Raw genomic sequence first — 14,140 nt, forward strand, 5'->3', positions numbered from 1 at the left:
ACAAAGAGACGCATGTATTTCACTCAGTGCTCCACCAGTTAAGCTTGCGCAATAAGCTCTAGAAAGAGTGTCCGCAGCAGCATTATACTTTCCCGCACGGTAAATTATGTCGTAATCGTACTCAGCAAGTTCCATGCGCCATCTCAAGACTTTGCTATTCTTGATCTTGCTATGCTTTTTGTTGTCGTACATAAAGGCTACAGATTTTTGATCTGTAATTAAGTTAAAATGCCGGCCCTGCAGAAAATGACTCCAGTGTCTGCTGGCGTCTATAATGGCGGTTGCCTCCTTTTCCACACTGGAATGCCGAATTTCACTACGATTCAAGGTTCGTGAATAAAATGCAACAGGTCGTTTGTCTTGATTTAACGTTGCTGAAATCGCTATATTCGACGCATCCGTCTCGATAGTAAAAGGTGCATTTTCGTCCATAACCGCCAACGTGACCTTTGCCAACTTTTCTTTGAGAAGCATAAATGCTTGCACAGCAGTTGAAGACAACGGGAATACTTTAGTGTCTACAAGAGGTTTTATAGTATCAGAAAATTGAGGTACCCACTGTGCATAATATGCGAACATACCCATTGCTCTTTTCAAAGACTTGGTGTTGTGGGGAGCTGGAAGTTCAAGGAGTGGCTTCACTCTGTCCGGATCAGGTTGTAAAGTTCCTTTTGAAATGCGGTATCCTAAGGTCTATAGTATCTGTGGAATACGAGCATTTATTTTCATTAAAAGTAACATTGTGTTGTTTTGCTACATCGAGGAACTTTTGTAAGTTTCTGTCGTGCTCTTCTTGCGTTTTTCCTCCCACCGTAACATTGTCGAGGTACGCAAACGTTCCTTTGCAATCGTTCTTTGTAATAATGTCATTGATGATTCGCTGAAAGCAAGGGACTGCATTTTTCAAACCGAAAGGCATTCTTGTAAATTGGAAGAGTTGACCGTCTGCTTCAAAAGCAGTATAATCCCTATCGGCTGCTGGCAAATCTATTTGGTGATATGCGCTTTTCAAGTCCAACGTTGAATAGATGTCATACTGTGAAACTTGATTTATGATATCCTGCATCCGAGGTAAAGGGTATCCGTCTAACTGAGTAAATTTGTTAATCGTTTGGCTATAGTCAACACATAATCGTTTCTTTTGGTTTGGATTGTTTGCTACCACGATTTGGGCTCTCCATGAAGAAAAACTTGGCTCTATAATTCCTTCTTCCAGGAGGCGTGTAATTTCTTGTTTAATGAAAGCACGGTCGGAGGTGGAATATCTTCTTGACTTTGTGATTACTGGATGGCAATCAGAAGACAAATGTTCAAATAGCATCGGCTGTGACAAGGTTTTCAGTGGTTGCAAGGCCCCAAGATCTAGGGCTGGTTCAACGCCTCCAAAATGGATGTTGACGCTTGCATGCTGTTGCATGAAATCCTGACCCAACACAACATCTGTCAACAGTCCTGGTAGTACGGACAATAACACGCCTTCGTATGTTCTTCCTACTAACTCGATTGAAGAACTACATGTTCCCAGGCTATTAGAAGTGAAACCTTTTACAGCAAGACCAACACAATTCGATTGTTCAAAAATCTTTAGTTTTAACCGCTTTGCAATGTTTTCACTTACATGACTGTTGGTAGATCCAGTATCCAAAAGAGCATTGACAGGTGTACCATTTAGCTTGATGCGAGGTATAGTTTTGTTGTCAAGTTTGAGACCGGAAGAAATTCCCATGACTTTAGAACCTAGCAATGCTGCTGAAGTACTTTCGGTGTCAGGGATCTTAGAGCGACACATTTTTGCAAAGTGCCCTTTTTTTGGCGCATTTAAAGCACGTAACATCTTTGGCAGGACAGTTTCGGCGCGCATGCTTCTTGTTTCCGCAGAAAAAGCACTTCATGACGGCCACTGCTGTTGCAATGTCGCTACCAATACTCATCTCGCTGTTATTAGTTGTAGACTTTCCAGTTGCGGTAGAACGAGCATGAGGATTGCTTACAATTGATGCTGTTGATTGAAGACTACTGTCGATTTGCTCGGCGTTCTTACGAGCACTTTCTAAGGCTCGCGCCTTGTCAAACAAATGTTGCAGCTCCAGGTTTTCGCCCTCGAGTAGTCTTTGACGAATCGAAGTCGAGTATATTCCCGCGATGAAAGCATCTCGTATCGCTGCCTGTCTATACTGAATTGCTGTGACTGCCTGAAAGTTGCAGTCATTGCTCAGACGTCTTAAATGTTGCATGAACTCTTCCAACGATTGTCCTATCTGTTGTTTGCAGGTTGCAAGCGAATACCGAGCAAACACTTCGTTCGACGGCTTGACATAGGTATTCCGTAGCAGTGCGATAGCGTCAGTATAACTTTCAGCTTCACTGATAATTTCAAATACGGAAGCATCAACATGGTTGAATAGTACGCTTAGTTTATCTTCTTCAGATATTTCGCCAAGGCTGCGTATGTAGCTAGTGAATGTCCGGTTCCAGTGGTGCCACTTCTTTCGAGACTCTACTAGATCAGGATCTGCGTCGAACTTTTCAGGTCTAAGACACTTGTCCATTACTTTTGAATATTTAGTTTGTTAAAATGTTATAAACTACATAACAAAACCTTATTGTAAGGTTTAACAAACTAAGAATGCGAAGAAACTATAAGAAACAAATCAATAGTTAATACAACTCTAAATGTACTGTTCTAAACACAAGAGCCACTACCTCAAACATCCGCTACCTTACACCAACTATGCATTGTGAAATGAAAGAACTTTAAGAACAGAAACAAGTATTTGCAGTGCGCCGCCGCCTTGAGGTGAATGCGGGCACCAAACTAAAACGTCATACGTAACAACAAAAGAGATTTCACAACACATATCTTTCAGGTGGTCTAGTTACTCTAGAAGAACGTCTCGGGTGCGTAGAAATGGTTAAGGGAAATTTAGTCATTTCATGATTAGATTCCGAAGAAGTATGAGCATCTGCATCAATATCTGGTGTAAGATTTTGCTGTGTACCTACGGTTTCTGGTGAAGGGTTTTGTTGTGTACATGGAGGTTCTGATGTAAGATTTTGTTGTGTGAGTGAAGTTTGAGAGGGAGATTCAGAAGGAGTAGAAATCATGTTATCATTGTTTGATCCTTTTCTAGGTGTTGGGGTAAGATCGTTGGTTGAGACGGAAGATTCCCGACCATTGGGAAATCGCACATTGGCGAAACTCGGGTTTGCGTCCAATAGCTCGACCTCTTCCACAAGCGGATCGCGTTTATTTCGAACAAAACGTCGGAGTAGGACTGGTCCTGGCTGGATAAGCCAGCTAGGAAGAGATTGACCGAACATACTTCGACGACTAAACCCCAGAAATCGTTCGTGGGGAGTGGTGTTGGTTGCAGTGCATAAGAGAGATCGTACTGCGTGCAGAGCTTCGGGTAGAACTGCCTCCCAGCAGCTCTCAGGCTGGTCATACGTTCTTAACAAGAGTTTGACAGTTCTCCAAACAGTTTGGTTAATTCTTTCACATTGAGAGTTGCCGGTAGGGTGGTATGGTGTACTCCGACTACTCGCAATTCCTCTGTCTGAAAGATATTGCTTGAGATCTTGAGACATGAATGAAGAGCCTCGGTCGCTGTGGATATACAAGGGATGACCAAATAAAGAAAAGAGCATTACAAGACCAAGGCATCGAATAACAGTGGGCGAAGTCATGTCTTCACATGCAAATGCGAAAGGATAGCGACTATATTCATCAACAACAATCAACATATACTTATTCCTGCCATCGAGCGGTCCTTTAAAGTCAATGCTAAGTCTTTCCCATGGTCTCATCGATTTAATCAACAATTCGGCTGTAGTGTGGTTTTGTTTAAGCATTCTGGGACTGTACCAAGAACAGAATACAAGTGAGATTTTTCAGCATCATCATGGGCTGTGTTGTCATCGTCAAGTAGGGACTTCTGGCCTGCAAATGGTATTGCAGCTGCTTTCCGAAGGTTGTTTTGGCAAACACGTTGAAAATGACCGATCTTGCCACAAGCACTGCAAAGCTTGTCTTTCGCTGGACAGAAGTATCTGCCACCGGTATGGAGATTACCTCCACAAAAAAAACACTTGCGCTTTGTGCATCGGTTAGAAACTGTAGGTTTCATTGTTGCCGTTTTCACATCGCTGCTGGATTGCTTAGAAATGGATGAAGCACGCTGGGGTGAATTAGTTAAATAAGAATTTGAGTGTTTTTTGGCTTGATCCAGCATTTGAGCTTTTCTAATGGCAGTTGTTAAATCCAATTTTTGCTCTTCAAGTAATCTCTGTCGAATTGTATTGGAGTTGATGCCATTAATAAAAGCGTCTCTTGTAATTTCGTCTTTGTAGGTCTCGGCGTCTACGTTTTCGGATTCGCATTCTCTTGCTAGTTGACGTAATGCGTGAATGTATTCATCGATGGTCTCTTCAGGAGTTTGAACTCTGGTCATTAATAAATGTCTAGCAAACACAACATTTTTCTTTTTATGATAAGCATTGTCGAGCGCTGTCCTTGCTGCGGCGAAGGTCCTTGCATCTGCGATGAAGGCGTAGGTTCTGTGTGAGAGTGAGTTTGCTAGTAACCTAGGGATTGTAGATCATAGGGATGCGAAACTTCATCCGCTATTGGCTTATCCGCAACACTAGAAGGGTTACGTTTTTTCTAATTTACAAAATATTTTACTTTTTATGGGTTATAGAAGAAGAGTTAAGTTGGTTTTAAAGTAATTTAAGGTTTTTAGTTGAAAGCAAGCCTGCAGAAAAGCGTAAAAAAAATGTCAAATTGGCAATTGACCCTTCTAATGTTGAAGGAACAACGGAGTTGCGCGTCCCGTAATGTACCGTCCCTATAGTAACCCCAGCTTGTCGATGTTTTCTTGATTTCCTTCGTTTCTTTCAACCGCAGTTAGAAAAGTTTCAAAAGTTTTTTTCCAGTGATCGTATATTTTCTTTGCTTCGGGCTCCTCTGGAAGGAGTTCCAGTCTGTTGGGTCGCAGCAACTTATCCATTAATACAAGTGAATAAAATTGTGATGAAACATTTAATAACCAATTGAGGCTTTTATTCACTGAAATATAGAAATACAAAACAATAAGAACTAAAGACAAACTGATAGCAACAGGTAACGTAGTAGGCATACAACACAAACTTCTACTGTAACATATAGTTTCAAACACACAAGACTGCGACGCTCTGGCAAAAGCAGTTGAAAGGAAAGAATGCTTGTGGTGCCAGAGGCATCGCGCTTCTTAATCAAGCAGCAGATGGCATAACTACCAAACACAAATTGCAGATGTTGTCAAGACGTAAATACCACATTTACTATTAGACGTAAAACGTTTGTAAAAGAAAGTTGTCGGTATACTTATTTATAATGTTTATTGTGCTGTTATCGAATTATAAACTGCCTTCATTGTCTATCTTTGTGGTTGCCGGCCAGCTTAGAGTAGCATGCAAACTACGCGTTGATGGTATTTGCATCATGTTATTATTCTCGAAAAATTTTGTGTGGAATTATTAGATGTCTGACTAAATTCATGCCAAAGTCGAGCAAATTCTGCTTTCGTGATCCCTGCCGTTATTTACAGCATTTATTGTTGATAAGTTTAGGCAGCATTTTTCCAAGATAAATGAAGACATCTGTATTGTTCGTCACTTAGATTTAGTTTTCTCAGCATTGTTTGCTCATTCTTTGATCCACTAGTTTGTCCTACTTTTGGTATAATCGGATCTTTTATAAATGGCGGGTCTTCGCAATAGCTGGCCTCTTATAGATTGGCTCAACGTAATCAGATGTTGAATCAATGATCAAGAAAGCTGATTTGTTGTTTGTCTTGTGTGAAACCTCGCTTTATGCCTCGTCTTTATGCTTTTATCAACACACAGTGCACAGTGAAACAAAAATGCAGGACATAACAACAAGTAGGCGACATAATGCAGTGAAGGGACATGTAGTCGTCGAGTTAGCTGCTGCATGTAAATGGAGCCTATCTCATAATTTTGAGTGTATCTCACAACTACTGTTTGCAAAAACGCTATTTCTCCGGTTTCTCCCAAAAGCATTTGCAGTGATACATTTCCCAAATTGCAAGTTTTGTCAACACACGAATGAGCATTTCCATAGAATGTTTATTTCTCGTGTCTTTACACAAGGGAAGATTTCTTATTGTGACGTTTTTTATTCGTCAATGAATATTATCTGGTTGAAACAACTGTTTTGAATAGTTTTTGGCCTACATTGCCTACTATTTTGATCGTGGATTGCTATTCTTCGTAAAGCTGATAACGCAAAAAAACGTTTGCTATTATTGTCTCTAATTAACAACTTTGTGATCACTGACTTTCTTTTGTAGCATAAGAAATAACGCGCTTTGTGTTATTGAGGTCAAACCAAACAATTGAAAACAAGAGGATGTTCCTCTCTGCTCGTGCATATCGATGCACGAAGCACTTATGAGCTTATGGCTTGTTGTCGCAATGTAATCCATTTCACGCTTTGCTGGAAGTTAGCTAGAAATAGCAAAAATTCACCAAAATCTTGAATTTATAAGAAAACTACACAATTTTTAGCATCAAATTTAATATCATTAGATCCGCCAGGCAATTTTAGGAAAAGTCAAGAAAAACCAAGTGCATGGCGTTACTGTGCTTCAAGTAATCAAAGGAAATATGAGGGGGGGCCAAATCTGGCCTCCCTTTGAGTAGCAAAGTGACTTTCCAATTTTCTAGGCAACCAGCTTGCAACTTTTACATCAATCAAGTTTTAATTAAATAGATTTGGTCAAATATTTATTGTGCGTTTGGAATAAGAAACCAAAGGGCCACAAAACCCACAAACTGCAATTGTAATAGTAATCAAACCACAGCGTTTGAACCACAGCGTCTGGACTGAAGCAGAAAGCGATAAAAGCGACAATGCAGATAACAAGGATCAATTCTGTCTGTCAAGTTTTTACTTTTCATAAACGTAAAGAGAGTTTAGATAGGCCTAAAAAAATATTCAGAAAAGATTTAAATGCAGTAAATTCGATGCAAATGATTTCAAAAATAAGTAACTAAAAACGATATGCTGTGAAACTGCATCATCACTTCCTTTAAAACTGGTAAACAGCTCCACTCAGTAGGGAGCGCAGATGTACTTCATGGAAGATTTGTAAACATTTCATCGCAAAGCACCAGGTTACTTTACATATAAGCCAGTGGCGCATGTGCAGGTTGATTTGCAAAGGTAGGCTGTGCAACTTAGCAACGCGAGTGCCAAACTGGTGCAAATAACAGGCTCCTACTCACCTCTTAGCTAGCCTAAGCCTGATATAAGCTTAAAAAGACGAGCACATGATTAGAAAATGGACTTGTTTGTTAAAGTACATAATAACTGCTTCCAATTTTTTCTATGGCAGTTATGGATAAGCACATGCAATTTTATGAATGCATAGCTGACTATTATTAAACACTGTTTTGATGAAAATACCCAAAACCGATTTCAAGATAAATTTTGAAAAATCATGGAAGGTTTTGATTGAAACGTCTAAGACAGAGCCGCATCAAAAAAAAAAAAAATTTATGACCCCCTTCTTAAATAGCGCATTTCCGACAGAAAGAAAGACATGCAAATCAAACTCTGCATGAGTTTCGCCAAGTGTTCTTGTAATTGATGTTTTGTGAGGGCTAGAGATAAAGGATTGTATGTCAATGCAATGGTTCGCAAATGCTTTGCTATGTCGTCCTTTTTCATTTTTTTGCTGTGTCACTGCTGTTCACCTTTGTATTTCAAATAATTTGAATAGTCGAAATAACGTTATTGGCTAAATCTGTGCCCTCATCAGGAATTCAAGAATATTTCTAAAAAACACAGAAAGTTCTAAATTTTAAACGTATCTATAGCAAAGTGTAAATATGTGAAATATATTCTTAAAACTCTCAGGCTTGCTGCGTTGTAGACCCTTGCCAGTCTGTGATACAAAAAAGTGAACTCTCTTCCTAAATTATAAAATCTACAAAACCGTACAAAACTTATTTTTGTCAGTAGCACCGCCACTAATCAGGGGCGTTGACAAGAGGGTCTAGGTGGTACTTTTGGACCCGAGCCCGGAATATGTTTGAAGTCCGGAATATTCCCGTGACTTCAAACATGATCAAGATCTTAGTACAGTGGTTCCCAACCGGGAGGGAATTCCCCACTAGGAGGGAATTTTGCAATTTTCAGGGGGGAATTTCGTTTTAGGATTGTAAACCTTTTCAAGCCCAATAAGTTGGCCTAGACTAGAGTGAATTATTGTTAAATTAACTCTTGATTATTTAAGAAACTGTGCAATAAACTAAATCTGAAAATGCAAGGGAAAAACACCAATATACGACGGTATATATTCAATCGCCATCTAGGTTTAAAGCAGATTGCGCATCTGCATGTTTCTCCGCAGCCGATTGTAGCAAGAATTAACAGCGATAGACAAGCGTGGAAGCTACACCGTTATGGTTAGCGAATCGCAACTGCTCGCTGTACTAGTAAGTGCTCACTTAGCAGCCTTGTGCTGATAGCCGGGAAGAACGCCCCTTTCTTCACAATGGGTTATCTGTATACATTGTTTATCGTATCCAAGCTTACGCCCGGTGATTGAAGATTTAGATTAAGTGGACGGGAAGGCAAGGAAGCCAATCTTCGTGACCACCTTCAAGCATGCCTTTATGTGTCTTACCAGACACAGCCACATGCTCTTGAGCGGAGTCGAACCGGCGCCCTTTCGAACGTCGTTCCAGGGCTCTCACCACTCGGCAATTAGTCAGGTTCGTTATGTAATTTCGTTCAAAATTTTTGGAGATTAGCAAACCTATACATTTTCGGAAAGCTTAGACCATAAGGAATCCTAAAAACGTTGATTACATTTGCAGAGATGTCTCCATGGCCGCCATTTTGAATTTTCCAATGGCCGCCGCAAAATATATATTTTGATATATCTTGGCTCCTAACAAACTTAGAAACGTGAAGAAAGGCGTTCTTCCCGGCTATCAGCACAAGGCTGATTACTCACTAGCACAGCAAGCTGCAGTGACGCTTCGCTAACCAGAACGGTGTAGCTTCCACGCCAGCCATTGAGACCTCCAATTAAACGTTTAAGTTATTTTGGCAGCCGATTGTAGCATCGAATAGACAGCGATAGACACGGTTTGCCAACCACTCACAAGTGGCAAGAATACGGTGCGATACTGATGAGCCCAGCCTCATGGGCGAAACACGTGTCTATCGCTGTCTATTCGATGCTACAATCGGCTGCCAAAATAACTTAAACTTAGAAACTTTATCAAACATGCTAATTCTATGTTATAAGGGTCAAGAAATCCATTAGAAGCATACCTAGATACCAAGCGTTAACCACTTTGCAATTATCCGCCATAATGGTTTTCAAAATGGCCGCCGAAATTATATTTCGTTACATTACTACTTATATACAGTGTTACGTCGTATTTGTCCGCCTACAAAAAAGGATTTGTCCGTAATTAAGCATAATGAAAATAATGAAATAAAAAAGTATTTATTCGTATTTGTTGTCCGCCTACTGGAAAGGCACCACACATGGAACAATCACTGCACTGCAGTGTATCAGAAAGCAAATGTTTCAGGAGAACTAGTCGCACCAAAGCTCGAACTTACTGCAGCTAAGAACTTATCAATCCTTCCATATCATGTGCCCATTAAGCCATGTGCCATGCCAAAACCAGAACTTGACAACAGAGTACGGAGGTTTGAGGCCAACACAACAGGTGGTGCTCAGTCATATGAACTGACTCAGTTAGGGTGTGTCACAGCATCTACTTTGTCCAGAGCAAGAAAAAATGATGAACAGAGCAAGATCCCCGGATGGGCAGGATACAAGTCACTCATCTCATCTTGCCAACCACTCACTCACGTTGGTGCACTGCCCCTGCTACCTGAAGTTGCTCACGAGTGGCCTACTATACTGACTGTGATTCTACAAGTATCCCAGCTGAAGACCTTAGCCGTTGGTCAGGGGTACCCAACTGTGATAACCTTCGACATGGCCCTCTACGAAAAGGCAGTGCAGTTGCTAGACGCACAGATCGACCTGAAAACAGAAATTGTTTCCAGACTGGGTGAGCTGCATGCTGTGATGGCTGCACTAAGAGCTCTCCGAACTTCCATAGAGAACTCTGGGATTGACGATGCCTGGATCGAAGCCGATGTGCATGGATCTGCGACCAGAAGACAAATTCTCAAGTGTGCGCACTACAAGAGAACTCTTCGTGCACACATCCACACTTACATAGCTTTGTATGAACTGGCCTTGGATCAGTTTTTCACAGAGAAGCCACATCTGAAGATTATCTGCTCAAGATCAGCAGATAAGGTCCAGGAGGCATGTACATCGCCATCTGATAACAGAAACATTAGTCCTGAATCCATCTCAACTGCTCATGACTATCTGGAACGAATCCTCATCGAATAGATGAAGATGTGATGCAGCAATCGAAAGCATGGGAAACGGAGAAATCCTCTAATGCGATGTTCAAGTCAATGATGAACTATGTTCACCGTGTGGAAACGATCTTATTGTTTGTCGAGGCATCCCGGAATGCAGATCTCAATCTCCATTTGCAAGCTGGTGAGGAACTGAATAAGCCCTAGATCGGATAAAGTACAAGCGCCTTTGGCCACGGTATATTGCAGATATGCATGACCTGAAGATCAACGAGCCAGAGACTTGGTGTGAACTTCAAGAAGGCAATGTGTCTGTTACCAAGGGTGAGATCCCATTTGTGTCCATTGGTGCAGATCGAGCATGCGAGCAGTTCAACAAGATGATGAAAGTCCATTCTGGACTAATTGGCATTTGTAACAACACGAATGCCCGGCAACGGTTTTTCCTGCCTGCATCAAAGACGTCGCGCCTCTTAGAAAAGTTCAAAGAGCAGTTTGGAGACACTTCTTCCAATTTAAAAAAGTCACCCTGAAGTACAGCCAGCCATTGTTAGGAAAGAGCATGAAGCTGTTGACAAGATAAAAGCTGCCATACTGAGTCATGGAATCCATTCGCAGTTGAAGGTGATGAGTTGTATAACTTCATCACACACGCTATGTGTTCCACAAAAAATGTCAAACAGATCCTGACCGTCAATGAGCAGGGACAACAGCTCTACAAAGAGTAGGCTATGTTGCAGAACGCATTAATGGTGATGTCAGCTTATGGGCACTAGTTAAGAAGCAGAGCAATCCCATGCACAAGTCAAGAAACAAGAAGCAAACAGTCAAGGTTCGTGACCAGTCTGTCGATCTGAAAGAAACAAAAGATCTCTACGGGCGCTTCATGGTCCTATCCAGACCAAGCCGAGACATTGACCAGAACGCTATCGGTAACTATGAGTTTACCCTCACACCGAGAGCACTATTCGCTCCAGATGGATCAGTTCTACCATGCACTGATAAATCAAAGCTCATCCATTGCCTGCAGCATCTGGTTGAAACTGATAGAACAGAGCATGATGCGCATGAAGAGGCATCGGGTGGAAAGAGAGTTGACACTGCTAATACAGAACTGTTACCATCGGCATCACACATGAGTCAGAAAATTGCCATTGTCAATAGTAGCATGGTGGTCGTCAAGAAGATGACAAAGAATACGGGGCCATCACGACAGTCAAAGATCTTAGCCAACACTTCAATGACAAGCTCATGACGTTGACAGCAGAGTTTGACGAGATTATTCTGGTTTTCGACACGTACAAGTCTGACTCTTTGAAACAGAAAACTAGAGCAAGACGACGAAAAGGCAAAGATCTCGTCTAATACCAAATCATGGATTACACCAGGATCAAGCACATACCACTGAGTAGGTTCCTGTCCCATGACCAAACGAAAGCAGATTTGATACAGTATCTTGCTGAAGAAGTAATCGGATACAACAAGCATTCTCCAAAGCTGGTGATAACTTCAGCGTCAGGCCACACCAGAAGCAATCGGAACATTACGTTTGAAGTGAACAATCACGAAGAAGCTGACACCTTAATGATCTGCCTCGCAGCATCAGCATCACAGCGGAGTCCTGGTGCGCAGTTAGTCTTCTTCAGTCTGGACACAGACGTTCTTGTCCTTGCTGTTGCAAACTACGACCAACTCTGCAAACACTCGTCCATTTCCATGCAATCAAGTACACTGGTGATCGCACCAATATGAAGAGCTCTAGGACAAGAGAAGGCGAAAGCATTACCCGTATTCCATACTTTCAGTGGAGCTGATAATGTTGGCAGGTTTTCAGGATTGGATAAAACCAAGTGGTTCCAACAGTACTTGAAGGCAGGAATGGAAACAATCAGTGCACTAATACAGTTACCTGAGGACAGCACACTATCTCAGAATGTGAAAGAAATGCTGGCCAACTTTGTCTGCACGATCTACTGCCCGAAGGGTGTCCACATAAACAACATTCCAGAACTGAGATGGCACCTGTTTTGCAAGAACTTAGCGGAGAATCAAAACTTTCCTCCAACAATTGGTGCATTAGAGGAGCATGTTGAACGCGTGCGAGTTCAGAGTCGTGTCTGGTGCCAAGCCACTGTCATGTGGCAACAGCTCCTTGATCCACTTCGGCATGGCTACCATCAGCAAGAAAGTGGGATTTCAAATATCACCACAAAGATTCTACCTGCACCACAAGCCATTATTCAGCTAGGCCGATACCAATGCAAAACCAACTGCTCAACCCAGAGATGTTCGTGTCGGAGGAACAACTTGACCTGCACCGACTTGTGCCTGTGTGGGACAGACTGCGAAAATGACGTTGACTGTAATGCTGGAAACAAGACTCAGGACAGCTGTTGGAAAATTGAATTGTTTGTCCAACATGTGACAGTGGCGTGCAGGCTTGCTTCTAATGAATTCCTTAGTCAACATAACTTAGCACTAGCATGTTGAATGAAGTTTATGTTTCAACTAGTAAGTAGTAATGTAACGAAATATAATATCGGCGGCCATTTTGAAAACCGATATGGCGGATAATTGCAAAGTGGTTAACGCTAGGTATCTAAGTATGCTTCTAATGGATTCCTTGACCCTTAAAACATAGAATTAGCATGTTTGATAAAGTTTCCAAGTTTATTAGGAGCCACGATATATCAAAATATATATTTTGCGGCGGCCATTTTGAAAATTCAAAATGGCGGCTTTGAGGGACATCTCTGCAACTGTAATCAACGTTTTTCGGATTCATCATGATCTAAGCTTTCCAAAAATGCATAGGTTTGCTAATCTCAAAAAATTTTGAACGAAACTCTTTTTTTTGACATAGTGAACCTGACTAAATGCAGCGGGCGGTTTCATCCATTGACATATTGATTCCATGTGATTTTACAAACTGTACTACTTCCATGCTGGCTCAAGGCAGGTTGGAAGAGGGTGATTGATTTATGCCACTGTCATTAAGAGATTGTCTTAGACAGGTGTTGCGATTACTAGTAAGATTACTATTAAGTGCAGTACTATAGAAGGCTCTGTTGTCTTGGTCGCCGGGGACTACGTTTTGTCTGGCCTCTACCGTTCGACCAGCCTGGCTTGGGTGGCCTTTCCAGGAGCAGAGTCCAGTACCGCTCAGCATTTAAAGATGCGTTGGAAGCTTTCACCAGCAAGCTTGATAGTTGAAAGAGAAAAGTTACAATTAACAATTGAACATGTTTAAAGAATTATCATCGGTGCTGGTGGTTGACGGCAAAGAACAAGTTCTTTTAGAGTTGGAAAAAGAATTGATTTTGCAACATCCCACAGCATTGGAACTGGATTTCATTCGATATTTTCCTGAAATTTATGACGATGAGCTTGATTTAATACGAAATTCATTTACATTGTTGATGGAAAACTTCCCGATAAATTGCAGGATGAATTTTTAGAACTCAAAACGGATTCTTGCAAGAGACTGATTCAGAGAAGAATCAATCACTGGATTTTGCCATTAATGTGCAATTCCTATCAAAGTGGCAGAGAAAGTTATTCGAAGTATCCTTCCGTTTGCTTCCACTTATCTATGCGAATCAGGTTTTTCAACTCTTGCAAATGAAAACAAAACAGAGAAACAGATTAGACGTGGAGAATGATACAGTATTCGTTGTGCTCTTTCCAATACTCTTCCACCACATT

The 14,140-nt window shown here is 41.3% G+C and overlaps 2 protein-coding genes across 2 annotated transcripts; both read right to left on the reverse strand.

Annotated features, from left to right (window-relative positions):
- Nucleotides 1–1,775: 1,775 nt before the first annotated feature.
- Nucleotides 1,776–2,549, reverse strand: LOC145766829 (uncharacterized). Its single transcript, XM_082578533.1, has one exon. The coding sequence runs from the start codon at nucleotides 2,547–2,549 to the stop codon at nucleotides 1,776–1,778; it is 774 nt and encodes a 257-aa protein (XP_082434659.1).
- A 1,266-nt stretch (nucleotides 2,550–3,815) lies between these two features.
- Nucleotides 3,816–5,009, reverse strand: LOC145766831 (uncharacterized). The gene is made up of 2 exons (XM_082578534.1): nucleotides 4,858–5,009; nucleotides 3,816–4,557 (listed from the first exon to the last, which is right to left on the reverse strand). Exons 1-2 carry the CDS (start codon nucleotides 5,007–5,009, stop codon nucleotides 3,816–3,818), a joined length of 894 nt encoding a protein of 297 aa, XP_082434660.1.
- Between the last annotated feature and the right edge of the window lie 9,131 nt (nucleotides 5,010–14,140).

Source organism: Aplidium turbinatum, chromosome 3 (genome assembly GCF_918807975.1).
Source record: "Aplidium turbinatum chromosome 3, kaAplTurb1.1, whole genome shotgun sequence".
Taxonomy (NCBI): domain Eukaryota; kingdom Metazoa; phylum Chordata; class Ascidiacea; order Aplousobranchia; family Polyclinidae; genus Aplidium; species Aplidium turbinatum.

Bases quoted from the DNA above. Each gene is read 5' to 3' on its own strand.
- LOC145766831 (XM_082578534.1), bottom strand. From the start codon at position 5,009: ATGGATAAGTTGCTGCGACCCAACAGACTGGAACTCCTTCCAGAGGAG. The intron at 4,558-4,857 runs GTTACTATAGGG...ACTCTCACACAG, and splicing joins GAAAACATCGACAAGCTGGG to AACCTACGCCTTCATCGCAG.
- LOC145766829 (XM_082578533.1), bottom strand. From the start codon at position 2,549: ATGGACAAGTGTCTTAGACCTGAAAAGTTCGACGCAGATCCTGATCTA.